This window comes from Drosophila subobscura, chromosome O (assembly GCF_008121235.1).
Source record: "Drosophila subobscura isolate 14011-0131.10 chromosome O, UCBerk_Dsub_1.0, whole genome shotgun sequence".
In the NCBI taxonomy this organism is placed as follows: Eukaryota; Metazoa; Arthropoda; class Insecta; order Diptera; family Drosophilidae; genus Drosophila; species Drosophila subobscura.
Genome location: NC_048533.1, coordinates 20,812,868 through 20,827,338, shown reverse-complemented (window position 1 = coordinate 20,827,338; position 14,471 = coordinate 20,812,868). Strand labels below are relative to the sequence as shown.

Genomic DNA, 14,471 nt, shown 5'->3' with positions numbered 1-14,471 from the left:
GGTGTCAGTGGCATAAATATGTTAATGTTAATATTTACCCCACTCAGACAGATACACAGCCAAACAATTAACTCGATAGTTGCCACAGACGGGGTCGTTGTACGCTGCCAACGCGGAAGATAAAAAGGATGCCCCAAAATATGCCGCCACAAAAATTGCACAGGCCAAAAAAAGATTCAAAACCAAAAAGACGGCAAAAAATATCCAAAATTTCAACGAGGAGTAGCCGGGGTTGTGGCAAGGGGCAGCAGATCCCAACAAACGATGCGTCACATGCAGCAAAATGTTGCTAAAAACTTCTCGCGGTGGCAGGGAGCAGACTTGGAGTGCGAGACATTCATGCAGCGGTGGCAGCAGCAGCAGCAACAAGTGAAACATTCGGCCCAGGCCAGACCAAAGCGGAATAACCCGAAAAATAAAAACCCATAAAAATGCTTTTGACGGACGACAAGCGACGACCGCTGCTGGCTGGTTCTTGAGTGGACGTGATGTGCATTTTCGATGACACAAAATGAACTAAATGGGGAGTCCGAATTGATGCACGTTAAAGGGTTAGGGAAAGGGATGGGGACTGGGACTCAGCATCCTCCAGCTTCAATGCCTGTCCAAAAGGAATGCGAAAGAAGCAACTGAGAAGCGCTGAACTGCCACTGACAAGAGGAGCTGATAAGTACTCCCTCTGCTTCTGGCTGAGAACAATGCCGGGGAATCCGTAATTGCGCTATAAATCAATGTCTGCTCCACATTTTACCTGCCAGTTGGCATACTCTTCGTACAATTTCAACGCAGTTGCCTTGGTTAACATTTCATTTGATGGCTATTATAAATAACTGAAATTTGTGTGTGTTTGCGTCAATCGCCAATGTTTGTCTTAGCTTTGCTGGTAGTTGGTTTGCGTGATAATTATGCTCTGGCTGATGTGTTTTTAATACGAAGATTAATAAGTTTTACTTTCTAATGAAGATGGTCCGGCCATAAATTATTCACTTCATACAAATGGGAGTGTAGAAATTCCCAAATTCAATTAGCAGCGCATAAATTATGAACAAGCATAACTTAATTCCTATAAATAGGAATCCATTTCCCAGAATATATTCCCCCCGAATTGTTTGGGCATACTTCTTGGGGGTTTTTCTTCTCTTTTGCTGAATAGTTTGCCGCTAATTATGTGCTGAAATATATGCCAGATCATCGGGGGCTCATCCTGTGCGCTAATTTCCCATGAAAAGTTTTTTTCTCACAATTTTTTTGTATTTTATTTTATCATGAATGAGCGCGAAAATGTTTACACAGAGATGAGTTCCTGATGAATCCGGGGTGCCTGCTCCGCCAACGCGTATTCGTATTTGTGCTGGGTTCAAAGTTCCAGCTGCTAACCCTTGTTCCCCCCTGCTACCACTCGTTCCCTCTCTCCCCTTCGAGTGCTTTTAGCTATAAGTGAATATGCGTACAACTTGGGGAGTCAAGCAGCTTGTTGCAATCTCGAACCGAATGAGTTGGGCAAATAGAAAATTGCCAATGTTTGTTCCAAGGGGGAGGAGGGGCCGTCGCGACAGCGGCATTATGATGCCTCTAATTAGCTGCCTGGCACTGTGTGCGCTCTTGTGGCAGTTGCACTTCAAGTGGCCTCTGCTGCTGGTGCAACATTTGCCATAAAACAAATTTGTTTACAAGTCGAACATTTTGTCAGTGAGTGAAATTTATGGGTCAGTAAGGCGGGGGCTCAACAAGCAGAAGTGAAACCGAAGAAAATCTTCACGCAGTCTTTCCCTTTCTCCCAGCGTACGCTCGCTCTCTTCCTCTCTTCATATCTGGCACTCTCTTGCGCTCTTGCTCTCTCCCTTTTCTGTGACTGCGCTTAACTGTGCATTTTCTGTTTGCTCATTTTGTCCAAACGCGTGACAAATATTTCATTAGGCATTTTGTGCACACTTTGTTGTTGTTGTTGTTGTTGCTGTTGCTGTGCCCCGAAGGCATGTGGCAGTTGTTGCTGAAGTGCCTTTTAGACCCCAAAAGCTGCAACTTTGTAGGCAGGAAGCGAGACACAGAAACTGTTGCATAATCTGAGAGTCTCTGTGCCCAACGTGTAAACACTTCAGGGCAAAGGCAAAGGCAACAGCAAAAGGAAGGAGCGTGCGCATGTTTATTATTTTCACTACTCAATTAAGTTGAATTAATTTTGAAATTGATAATTGCTTGGACGAGCTCGGGCCATGTGTGTGTCTCTTTGGCAGGAGCAGGCAGCAGGCAAGGGCGCAGCCAAGTGCAACAGCAGAGTGGCAGAGGCAGAGGCAGATATGTGTCTCCTTCTCTATGTGCATTGCTTTATGCAAATGCAATTAAAATTTCAACAATGCAAACATTTACTTCCGTTGCAACAAATGTCGTCGTTCTTGCTGCGACTCCACCCTCTCGCAGCCCGCAGCTTCATAGAGACATCAGCAAGAGCAGCAGCAGCAGCGAGAGAGAGAGCAGCAGCAGAGGCAGCGGCAGAGAGAGCAGCAGCAGCAGCAGGCAAAGGGAGCATCAGCAACAGCATTTACCTGGCCACACCTCAGCCACAATTTGGCGTTTTGCATTAGTCCATGTTTGTCTTGCGATAATTGTATGACTATGTAATTGTATTTGAACAAATGTGTGCCCTGTGTGTGTGCCATTTGTGTGCGTGTGGGCTCCATGTATTTGGGTATCCTTTGAACTAATGAGGTAGATCCTCGTCTAATTGCTGGCTGATGCTTTGTGGCCAAATAAAATAGACAGAAGCCTGCATGTTGCCAGCCTGCCCCTCACACTAATGAAGCTGCTTACTTAAGGATGCTACAGAGTGGGGATACACATAGCACATCGAGTGTAATATCCTCTTACAGCAGGGGGGCAACCTTGCCTTTGGGCAGGCTGCGCTTTTGTTTCGCTTCTTGCAATTAAATCAGTTGCAACAAAAATTCCAATGCTGCTCTGCACTCTCCCTCGCTCCACTCTGCGTTTTTTACAATCAACATAAAAAATAAAAGCGAAAGGGGCCAGGCAGAAGTCAAATGATTGCAGCTGGGCTGGCTGGTTGCTGGCCATGGGCATTCCATCTTCATCAAAGGCCCCGGGAACAGTGGCAAAGGCAGCTGTGGCATCTTCATGGTACACAGAAATGCTGCATGCCTCACTATTCGATTGGATTTCATGCACACACACAAGAGCTTGAGGATGTGCTGCATAGTTGTGCCTCAATCAATTGGCATGGGAAACAGCAGCAAGAATCGCTCACTGGCTCCTGCTTCTTCGGGGGGTTGCCTCCAAGTGGGTGGTGGAGAGGAGTGGCTGCTGGAGTGGTTGTTCTGGTGGTTGCCTCACTGCCACGACCTCGTCGATGAGTCATGTAAACAAATCAAACGCCACTGAGACCTGTGTACAGGTGTGAAATCTGCCTAGAATTTATTTTTCTTGGTAGCTCTGCGATTGTTTAGATTTGGAAGAACTTGCCACACACTCATCCAAATCTATCTTTTGGGGGATCTTGCTTGGCATTAATTTAAATTTAATCTGTTCGTTGTTTTTGTGTTCTTGAGATTCAGCGGGGCTAAGTGCCACGCACTTGTGGAGTAAGTGCCGCCAGCCCAGTGCTCTACTTGTGGCTCATTAGCAGCCGCTTTATTTATGCTGGCCATTCCAGCATTGCTCCCAAAATGCACTTGTTGCCTGTACATCTATAGCACTGAATGTGAAGTGATTTTTGAGCTACTTATGAGAGAGCGAGGGAGTGCACTGTAAGAGTGTAGCTGTGGCCAAGTGCTTCCAGCAGACTGTGAGAAAGAGTTTTAAAACTTCCTGCCTTGTAAGCCGCCTTTCAATCAATTTAAAATCTTATTTGTGGCGGCTAAATGACTATTATTAGATGCGAAATCATGATGCTAGTTGGAGTCTCTCTCTCTTTCCCGCTCTCCCATGATTCCCATTTAGACTTTTATCTGCGCCTATTGATGCTGGATGCCATTGTGCTGGCTCTCTGGAGTTGCTGCACAATGAACAATGGATGGCCATTGTGAGTGGGCTTAGGCGGCCCTATTTCTGGCCAGGCCTGTTAATTGGCCGCCCCCCTTTCGACTGCTGCTTTGATCTTGGCTATTAGCGTGCAAAATCCTTTTCATTTTGGGCCGAAAACAGGTCAGAGCCAGGGCCAGGGCCAGGGCCAGGCCAGCGAACAATTTATTGTGCCATGACTGTGGTGGGACGCAAGTATGAGCAGCTTGTACTCTTATTATTGTAAAGTTTCCGCCGAATTTAGCATTTCCTCTCTCTCTCTCTCTCTCTGCACGTGTTGTTGTTGCTTGGTATTTATGAGGTGGGGTGGCTGATGTCTGTGGCTGGGAGGGAGGCATCGTGGCTTCTTCTGCCGGTGGTTTACATGACATGTGTAATGTGTAACTTATTTGACGATTGCTCAATGGCAACTGTTTATGCTCGTGTCACGTGGCATCCGCCACATGTGGCAATAACAATGTTTTTACCCCGGTTCCCTGCCTCTGCTGGAGGAGGAGTGGAGCGTTTTGCGTAATCAGCAGCCGACAGCCGAAATCATGAACTGCTTTTGTGGTTTCTGTCGTCTCAGCGAATTCTGGCTGCTGTCTGGCTGCTGGTTTTTCAGGCAACTGCCCAATTAATAGAGCTTCTGTTGGAGTTGCTGCCAGTCCCGATCCCCGAGACACTTCCTGTGTTTCTATGACGCAATGCCATGGGAGGCGACTGGGTGACGCCGCCTCCAGCGCTCCCCCCTGCGTTCCGCTCTCGAGCTCAATGGACTGTGAAATGTGTGCCGTTGCCGTTGTCCTGGTCGTTGCCAAAGCAATAGGTGTCCTGGCATTGGTTTCAAAAGGGAAATGCGCTCAAATTGCATTAAAATGCCAACACAGAAGCATAAAAATTATGGCCACACTTGGCGACCTGCCGCTCCTCCGGCTGACTCTCCTTCGGCTGCTGTCATAAGCAGCACGCCTGCTGTGGCCAAGGACCAAGGACCATGCAGGCAGCCACGCGGCGGAAGAAGAGCAAGCGCCATCCGTCGAAGGCGTCCAAGCGTAACAAAACGAAGGCAGTGCCTCCTCCTCCTCCTCACCACTGCACGCAGCGTCAGAAATTAAATTGGCAAGCCACCAACAATGGGTGGGCAAGCGGCAATCGGCAAGCGCCCTGCGTTTGCCCGTGCAACATTGAGCACTTTTGACATATTCACGCAACTTGTCCTCGGGCGGCCCTGTCGTCCTACCCAAGTCGAGGCCAAGTCGACTGCTTGCCACTGCGACTGTGGCGTCCCAATGTCTGCGGCATAATCATATATTCTCCCTGGCGTGGTACTTATTATTTTGCCTGTTCCTTTGGCTTTTCCTTTGCTTCTGCCTTTTCCTTTACTTTTTGTCTGCTCTTCTTTTTTTGGCAAATCGGCAGGAAGTGCTGCTAAATTATGTCTTGTTTATGTGGCACTGCATATTTATGGTCGCCTCCGGCGCATAATAAAAAATTGTTACCAAAAGAAAATTGCAAATTTTGGACTTGACCAAAAGTCGGGTGATATTCTTTACCGCTAGCCCTGTCACTGCACTCCCCCCCTCCACACTGCTGCATTTTTGTGGCGAAAAACAAGTTCAATGTTTGCTTGCACTGGCCATGGAGAGAAAGAGAGAGAGAAGGAGCGAGCGAGCGGGGAGCATAAACAAGTTCATCATCAGAAGAAGCCCCACAAAAGTTATTGTGTTATTTGTGCCCCTTCGCTGGACGTGCTCCGGTTTGGCCCTTTCCCCCACAGTTCCCACTCTGCCACTCTCCCTCAGTGCCCTTTACGCCTGTTGCTTGCTGCTTTAATGAGTCTGTGGAGATGTCCAAGCATGCGGCAAAGTCAACAAATACTTGCAACAAGTCAACACGTGACGTCGCTATGCCTCTTTGGGTTTAATGAATGAGCCACTGCCCGGCTTGTAGCTGTTATTGGGCGAGGTTATGTCCTTAATTAAATTGAATTTGTTTAGAAAACAGGCACGGAATAAGCATAAAGAGTGTGAGAAGAAGGGTTCAAAGGCAACGTACAAATGTTGACAAGTGCCGAAGAATCATAATCGCAACATGTTGACAATTGATCTATGTTGCTTTTGCAGAAAGAAGCAATAAGCACATGTTTGTTAGCCTAGTGATGGCATTTTTAACTGATTTCTACTTTGTTTCTGCAACATTTCAGTACAACTGCCTTGATAGCATTCATTGTATTGGCTGGCATACCCGACTCCCAGAGTAGATTTGTAAGTATGCACCACAAATATACACCCCAGATCCTTTATAACTTTCCATACACAGCCTGGACTGCGACAAAAAAGACAATATGGCGCGAATATGTATTTGCCGGACAGCTCTGTGACGCCCGGCGGCGAGGGTGACGATCCCAATGAGTGGACGGAATGGAGCTCGCCCTCGGATTGCTCACGCACCTGCGGCGGCGGTGTGTCCTATCAGACGCGTGAATGTCTGCGAAGAGAGTGAGTACCAGAAGCCACCCATAAAACCATTCCCAACACTGAATTCTCTCTCTCATTTAGCTACAATGGCGAGGCAGAGTGCAGCGGCGGCAATCGTCGCTATTATTCGTGCAACACGCAAGACTGCCCGGAGGAGGATCCCGACTTTAGAGCCCTGCAATGCTCGCGCTTCGATGACCAGCGCTTCGATGGCGTCATGTACGAGTGGGTGCCCTATCTGGGTGCACCCAATCCTTGCGAGCTGAACTGCATGCCCCGTGGCGAACGCTTCTACTACCGCCAGAAGGAGAAGGTCGTCGATGGCACTCGCTGCAATGACAAGGATCTGGATGTGTGCGTCAATGGGCAGTGCATGCCCGTCGGCTGTGACATGATGCTGGGCAGCGATGCCAAGGAGGACAAGTGCCGCAAGTGCGGCGGCGATGGCAGCACCTGCAAGACGATTCACAACACTTACAGCTCCAGTGATCTAGCCCCAGGCTACAATGATTTGCTGCTCGTGCCACAGGGCGCTACCAACATCAAGATCATTGAGACTGCCCCGTCCAACAATTATTTGGCATGCCGCAACCTCTCGGGGCATTACCATCTAAATGGCAACTGGAGGATTGACTTCCCACGGCCCATGTTCTATGCGGACTCATGGTGGAATTATCAGCGCAAACCCATGGGCTTTGCCGCACCCGATCAGCTCACCTGTCCCGGTCCCATCTCCGAGAGCATCTTCATCGTGATGTTGGTGCAGGAGCGTAATGTGAGCATCGACTACGAGTACAGCATCCCGGAATCCCTCAGCCACAGCCAGCCGGACACGCACACGTGGACACATCGCGAGTTTGGCCCGTGCAGCGCCTCCTGCGGCGGCGGCACTCAATCCCGCAAGGTCACCTGCAATAACCGAGTGAACCTACAAGAGGTCGATGCCGCTCTCTGCGAGAAGGAGTCCAAGCCAGAGGAGGAGCAAGCCTGCGGCACAGAGCCCTGTGCTCCGCACTGGGTGGAGGGTGAGTGGAGCAAGTGCTCCAAGGGCTGCGGCTCTGATGGCTTCCAAAATCGTACTGTGACCTGTGAGCGCATCTCTTCGGATGGGTAAGCTGCAGATGATCCTTAGCTAAGGGATAAATCATGTAAAAGATTTTTCTTGCAGCGAACACACAGTGGAGGACGATGCCGTGTGCCTCAAGGAGGTTGGCAACAAGCCCGCCACGGCCCAGGAGTGTAATCGTGACGTCAAGAACTGCCCGAAGTATCATTTGGGTCCCTGGACACCCTGCGACAAGCTGTGCGGCGAGGGCAAGCAAACCCGCAAGGCCACCTGCTTCATCAAGGAGAACGGCAAGAAGCGCGTCCTGCCCGACGAGGATTGTGTGGAGGATAAGCCCGAGGTGGAGAAGACTTGCCTGCTGGCACCCTGCGAGGGCGTAGACTGGATCATCTCTCAATGGAGTGGAGTAAGTATTGGATAGAGATATTTATCCCTGGATCCCTGACTCAGTTCTGATTCCCCTTTCAGTGCACCGCTTGCGGACAGAACACGGAAACCCGCACTGCCATTTGCGGCTCTAAGGATGGCAAGGAGTACCCAGAGGAGTTCTGTCAGCCAGAGGTGCCAACGCTCTCCCGCCCCTGCAAGTCCCCCAAGTGCGAGGCTCAATGGTTCTCATCGGAGTGGAGCAAATGCTCCGCTGCCTGCGGCAAGGGTGTCCAATCGCGGATCGTCATCTGCGGCGAGTTTGATGGCAAGACTGTGAGCCCCGCCACCGATGACAGCAAGTGCAACAAGGACACAAAACCTGAGCAGGAGCAAGAGTGCGAGGGCGAGGAGAAGGAGTGCCCAGGCGAATGGTTCACCGGACCCTGGGGCGAGTGCAGCAAACCCTGCGGCGGCGGGGAACGCACACGCGAGGTCCTGTGCCTAGCCAATGGCACCAAGGCCCTCAACTGCGACGAGTCCAAGCTGGAGTCCATATCCGAGAAGTGCAACCCAGAGGCCTGCACGGAAGACGAGATTCTGCCACTGACCAGCACCGATGCACCCATCGAGGACGACGAGGACGACGATTGTGATGAGGATGACATGGAACTGGTCACCGACAGTCTGCCCGATGAGCAGAAGATCTCCTCCGATGGCGTTGATCTCGATGACGAGGCCAAGACAGAGTCCACGCTCTTCACCGATGAACTAATGCTCAGCGATAGCCCCGACACGACCGCGTTCGATGCCTCTGCTGCGACAGCAACCACGGTGGAGGGTTCGGGTGACGACACAGACGCCACAACGGACAGCGGCATTTCGACTGAGGGCAGCGGAGACGATGAGGAAACGTCTGATGGAACAACGGGTGTGTCCAGCTCCACGGATGCTTCATCAAGCTCTAGCGACTCCAGCGATTCCACAACCGATGACAGCGCATCTTCAGTCTCTGATTCAAGCGGCTCCACGGATGAGTCCACGGAAGTTTCTGGTGGCTCGACTGATGCTTCGAGCGCCACAGAATCCAGCGCCGATACCACAGATGTCTCCAGCTCCACGGAGGTTTCAGGCTCCACAGATGCTTCCAGCTCCACGGATGTTTCCAGCTCCACGGATGCCTCAGCCTCCACCGATGTTTCAGGCTCCACGGATGCCTCCAGCTCCACGGAAGTTTCAGGTTCCACAGACTCCACCAGCGACTCTTCCGACAAAACATCCGACAGCAGCGACTCAACAACTGTGGCGACGTCTGATGCCAGCGACACCACTGAAGGTTCCAGCGATTCCACAGACGTTTCTAGCTCAACGGAGAGCTCCTCGGACAGCACCAGCGATGGTACTTCCTCTTCGACAGAGTCCTCGGCCTCGACTGAGTCCACTTCGGAGGAGACAACTGAAACCACACCCGAGACCTCAACAGACACAACAGAGTCCACGCTGGATGCCTCATCCACCACGGATGCCTCCTCCACGAGTGATGATTCATCCTCCACGAGTGATGCTTCCTCCAGCAGTGTTGCCTCAAGCGAGAGCACATCCGATGGCAGCACAACGGACTCCACAGAGACCACAACTTCCTCCGATTACTCCTCCTCAACCTCCTCTTCAGACAGCACTGAAACGACAGACTCGTCCAGCGATGGTTCAACAACAGAAAGCGGCAGCACTGTGGAGAGTTCCACGGATGTCAGCTCCAGCGATGGCTCCACCGAATCACCTGAATCCACTTTGTCCACCGAATCCACAGAGGCAGCGAGCACAGACTCCACCGAGAGCACTGAGGCTGGCTCCAGCGAGGGCTCCACCACAGAAGGCAGCACCGTTGAGGATGTGTCCGGATCCACGAGCTCCACAGATGCCACAGAATCCTCTTCCACGGAGTCTTCATCCTCCACTGACGTTTCAGGCTCAACGGAAGCAACAGAGTCCACTGAATCCACCGATTCCTCGGCATCTACGGATGCTTCCGAGTCTACGGAGAGCGGCGGCACCACAGACACCACCGAAAGTGGAGCCACCGAGGAGAGCACCACCGAGGGATCCACCGACAGCACCACCGAAGGATCCACCGAGAGCACACAGTCCACAGAGCTGGGCAGCGGCACCAGCGACATTTGGAGCTCCACCGACAACGAGGAAGAGTCCAGCACCCCGAACACCTGGGAGTCGGCCATCACCAAGGATAAGCCACGCAAGTGCAAGCCCAAGAAGAAGGAGTGCGCCAAGTCCAAGTACGGCTGCTGCCCCGACGGCAAGTCCACACCTAAAGGACCCTTCGACGAGGGTTGTCCCATACCAAAGACCTGCGCGGACACCAAATTCGGTTGCTGCCTGGATGGCGTCTCCCCGGCGGAGGGCAAGAACAACAAGGGCTGCCCCAAGTCCCAGTGTGCCGAGACGCTGTTCGGCTGCTGTCCCGATAATTTCAGCGCCGCCGAAGGCGAGGACAATGAGGGATGCCCCGAGACGACGACCGTGCCACCCACCACCACCACGGAGGAGTCGCTGCCAGAGTCCACCACTGAGATCGAGGGATCCGGCGGTGATTCCACACAGGTGCCTGCCCTTGAGGGCAAGTCCTGCTCCTTTGCTGAGTTTGGCTGCTGTCCGGATGCCCAGACCCCGGCCAAGGGCAAGAACTTCGAAGGCTGCGCCGCTCCAGAGACACCCAAGGGCTGCGATCAGTCCGAGCACGGATGCTGTCCGGATGGACGCACAGCTGCTGCTGGTCCTGGCGGTGAGGGCTGCTCGGCCTGCACCCGCGAACAGTTTGGCTGCTGCCCCGACTCCGAGACGCCTGCCCATGGACCCAACGGCGAGGGCTGCTGCCTGGACTCTGCCTTTGGCTGCTGCCCCGACAACATTCTGGCCGCTCGAGGACCCAACTTCGAGGGCTGCGACTGCCACTACACGCCGTACGGCTGCTGTGCGGACAAGCAGACTGCGGCTCGTGGCTACAACCAGGAGGGCTGCGCCTGCGAGACGACTCCCCATGGCTGCTGCCCCGACAAGATCACCGCTGCGAAGGGAGCCAAGTTCGAGGGTTGCCCCTGCGAGACGACACAGTTTGGCTGCTGCCCCGATGGACTCACCTTTGCCAAGGGACCGCACCACCACGGCTGCCACTGCACCCAGACGGAGTTCAAGTGCTGCGAGGACGAGAAGACCCCGGCCAAGGGACCCAACTTCGAGGGCTGCACGTGCCTGGAGAGCAAATTTGGCTGCTGTCCCGACGGTGTCAGCAGCGCCACGGACGAGAAGTTCGGCGGCTGCGAGAATGTGCAGGAGCCACCACAGAAGGCCTGCGCCCTGCCCAAGGAGACGGGCACCTGCGGCAACTTCAGCGTCAAATATTACTTCGATACGAGCTACGGTGGATGCGCACGGTTCTGGTATGGCGGCTGCGATGGCAATGCCAATCGCTTCGAGACGGAGGCCGAGTGCAAGGACACCTGCCAGGACTACACCGGACAGCATGTGTGCCTGCTGCCCAAGAGCGTGGGCCCCTGCACGGGCTTCACCAAGAAATGGTACTTCGATATGGATCGCAATCGTTGCGAGGAGTTCCAGTACGGCGGCTGCTACGGCACCAACAATCGCTTTGATAGCCTCGAACAGTGTCAAGGAACGTGTGCGGTCAGCGAGAGTATTCGTGAGTCGAAGTAGAAGTGGGTTAGGGTCTCGAGCTGTACTTAAACTTGTTCATTCCCTCTTGTAGCCACCTGCGAACAACCTGTGGAGAATGGTCCCTGTGCGGGCAACTTTGAGCGTTGGTACTACGACAACCAGACGGACATCTGCCGACCCTTCACCTATGGCGGCTGCAAGGGCAACAAGAACAATTATCCCACGGAGCATGCGTGCAGCTACAACTGTCGCCAGCCGGGCGTACTCAAAGGTTTGACCAGCCGCACTATTTGTAGCTTTCTGTACTGGGGTTTGCTTGTGGGGAATTTTGTTAACTATTTGTTAAGCTTAAACTTGTTACTTGAACTCCTGGTTAACGGTATGTTTTGCCTACACTTTCTCCTTCCTTTTTCCCTCTCCCCCCAATTGCTTGAATCTTTCGGTTTAATGTATGCGCATGATTTGCTTGCTTGGTTACCCACCTGTACCTGTACCTGTACCTGAATCCTTACTGCACCTCAGAGCAATGCTCACTTCCTAAGCAAACTGGTGATTGCAGCGAACGGCATGCCAGGTGGCACTTCTCGGAGAGCGAGAAGCGCTGCCTGCCCTTCTACTACACTGGTTGTGGTGGCAACAAGAACAGTTTCCCCTCATTGGAGTCCTGCGAGGACCATTGTCCCCGGCAAGTCGGTAAGCTTTCAATGTTGTTGTTACTCGTGGCAGCTATCAATGTGTTTGTGTGTCAGCACCCCAAAGAATCCCTCAATTAACACGCTCTCCCCCTGTGACACTTAGCCAAGGACATCTGCGAGATCCCTGCCGAGGTGGGACAGTGCGCGAACTACGTCACCGCCTGGTACTACGACACCAAGGACGAGAGCTGTCGCCAGTTCTACTACGGCGGCTGTGGCGGCAACGAGAACCGCTTTGCCAGCGAGGAGGCCTGTCTGTCGCGCTGCGAGAAGAAACCGGAACCCACAACGCCACCACCAGCACCCAGCACCGTGGATGTGTGCCGCGAACCAGCGAGTGTTGGCGACTGCGATCAGTACACGCTCAAGTGGCACTTTGATGCAGAGGCTGGCGCGTGTCGCCAGTTCTACTATGGCGGCTGTGCTGGCAATGGCAATCGCTTTGAGACCGAATCCGACTGCCAGCAGCGCTGTGCCAGTCCACCGCCAGAGACCCGACGACCAGCTCCACCAGAGACTAGGGAACCTGCTCCACCACAGACTCGTGAACCTGCTCCAGCTGCTGTCCATCAGTGTGATCAGCCACCTTACGTCGGCGACTGCGATGAGTATGTGCTCAAGTGGTACTTCAATGCGACTGCCGGACGCTGCCAGCAGTTCTACTACGGCGGCTGCGGCGGCAACGATAACCGCTTCGAGTCCGAGCAGGAGTGCTCCGATCGCTGCTCGCCCAGCGTAGACAGTCGCTTTGGACAACCAGAACCAGAGCCGCAGCCAGAGCCAGAGCCGGAGCCCGAGGAGCCACGCTCAGAGCCAGACACTGCCAAGTGCTTCCTGCCCGCCGAGTCGGGCAATTGCTACAACAACGAGACTCGCTGGTTCTACAACAGCCGAGAGGGACTCTGCGACGAGTTCGTGTACTCGGGCTGCGGCGGCAATGCCAACAGCTATGCCAGCGAGGAGGAGTGCCAGAACGAGTGCAATGATGCCCAGACCACCTGCTCGCTGCCACCGGTGCGCGGACGCTGCGAGGATCTGTCCCGCCGCTGGTACTTTGATGAGCGCAGTGGCGCCTGTCACGAGTTTGAGTTCACTGGCTGCCGCGGCAATCGCAATAACTTTGTGTCCGAGCGGGAGTGTCTTGGCTACTGCAGGGATCAGGCACTATCTGAACCACAACCAGCAGCACCAGTAAGTTTTTTGATTCCTTGATCAAAGTTTCGATCAGTAAACATTATCTTCTCCTGCCTAGACCTACTCCGTGTGCACTCAGGCACCCGAGGCTGGCGAGTGCGACAATCATACAACAGCTTGGTTCTACGACAACGAGAAGATGGCCTGCACGGCCTTCTCCTACAGCGGCTGTGGCGGCAATGGCAATCGCTTCGAAACGCGTGACCAGTGCGAGCGTCAGTGCGGCGAGTTCAAAGGAGTGGGTAAGTGTTTGCATTGGGGCATGCCCCGTTTTTTTGTTTTTCAGCTGCTTTAATACTTTGCGTTAGACGTTTGCAATGAGCCAGTGACGACGGGTCCCTGCACACAGTGGCAGACCCGCTACTATTTCAATCGCGATACGCGCACCTGCGAGCCGTTCACCTACGGCGGATGTGATGGAACTGGCAACCGCTTTGACGGGCTCTACGAGTGTCAAACTGTTTGCATTGCAGCCCGCGAGCCGGAGCCGTCAGTGGGTACGGCGAAAGGTAACGTTTTGGTCGAGTCGAGTGGCCCGAAAAGGAACAGTTTAACGATTCTCTCTTTGGTCTTCCGTTGGCGTAAGTAGAAATGTGTCTGCTGCCCCTGGTTACCGGCCGATGCAATGGACCGTCGGTGCAGGAGCGTCGTTGGTATTACGATGATGAGCGCGGCACCTGCGTGTCCTTCATCTACTCGGGTTGCTCCGGCAATCAGAACAACTTCCGTTCGTTTGAAGCATGCACGAATCTCTGCGGAAGTAAGACCAAAACACCCAGCTGACACTTGTATGCACCAGAATCGCCACGCACCACCCGCACCACCACCTGCATCCTTCAATTTTGCACCTTGCACTCTGCCCCTGCACTTTCAACCTGCTTGAATTTTTAGTAGAACTTTTAGCAGTAGCATTCGTAGACTCGATTAGTACTTGGCACTCTCACTAGCTCTAAGTTTGCACGGGTTGTC

General features: G+C 53.1%; 1 protein-coding gene across 8 annotated transcripts in view; it reads left to right on the top strand.

Annotated features, from left to right (window-relative positions):
* LOC117896779 (papilin) overlaps positions 1-14,471 on the top strand; it is a 33,550-nt gene that overhangs the window by 16,143 nt on the left and 2,936 nt on the right. For 3 of the 8 annotated variants that reach the window (XM_034805257.1, XM_034805261.1, XM_034805255.1), the window contains 11 exons: positions 6,218-6,278; positions 6,334-6,512; positions 6,573-7,601; positions 7,660-7,963; positions 8,026-11,638; positions 11,705-11,884; positions 12,136-12,306; positions 12,412-13,499; positions 13,561-13,744; positions 13,811-14,011; positions 14,092-14,262. In XM_034805257.1, the coding sequence (XP_034661148.1) occupies positions 6,218-6,278; positions 6,334-6,512; positions 6,573-7,601; positions 7,660-7,963; positions 8,026-11,638; positions 11,705-11,884; positions 12,136-12,306; positions 12,412-13,499; positions 13,561-13,744; positions 13,811-14,011; positions 14,092-14,262 (7,181 nt within the window). The remainder of the gene's footprint in view (positions 1-6,217; positions 6,279-6,333; positions 6,513-6,572; positions 7,602-7,659; positions 7,964-8,025; positions 11,639-11,704; positions 11,885-12,135; positions 12,307-12,411; positions 13,500-13,560; positions 13,745-13,810; positions 14,012-14,091; positions 14,263-14,471) is intronic. The other 5 variants (XM_034805263.1, XM_034805262.1, XM_034805259.1 and 2 more) reach the window with 4 other exon arrangements.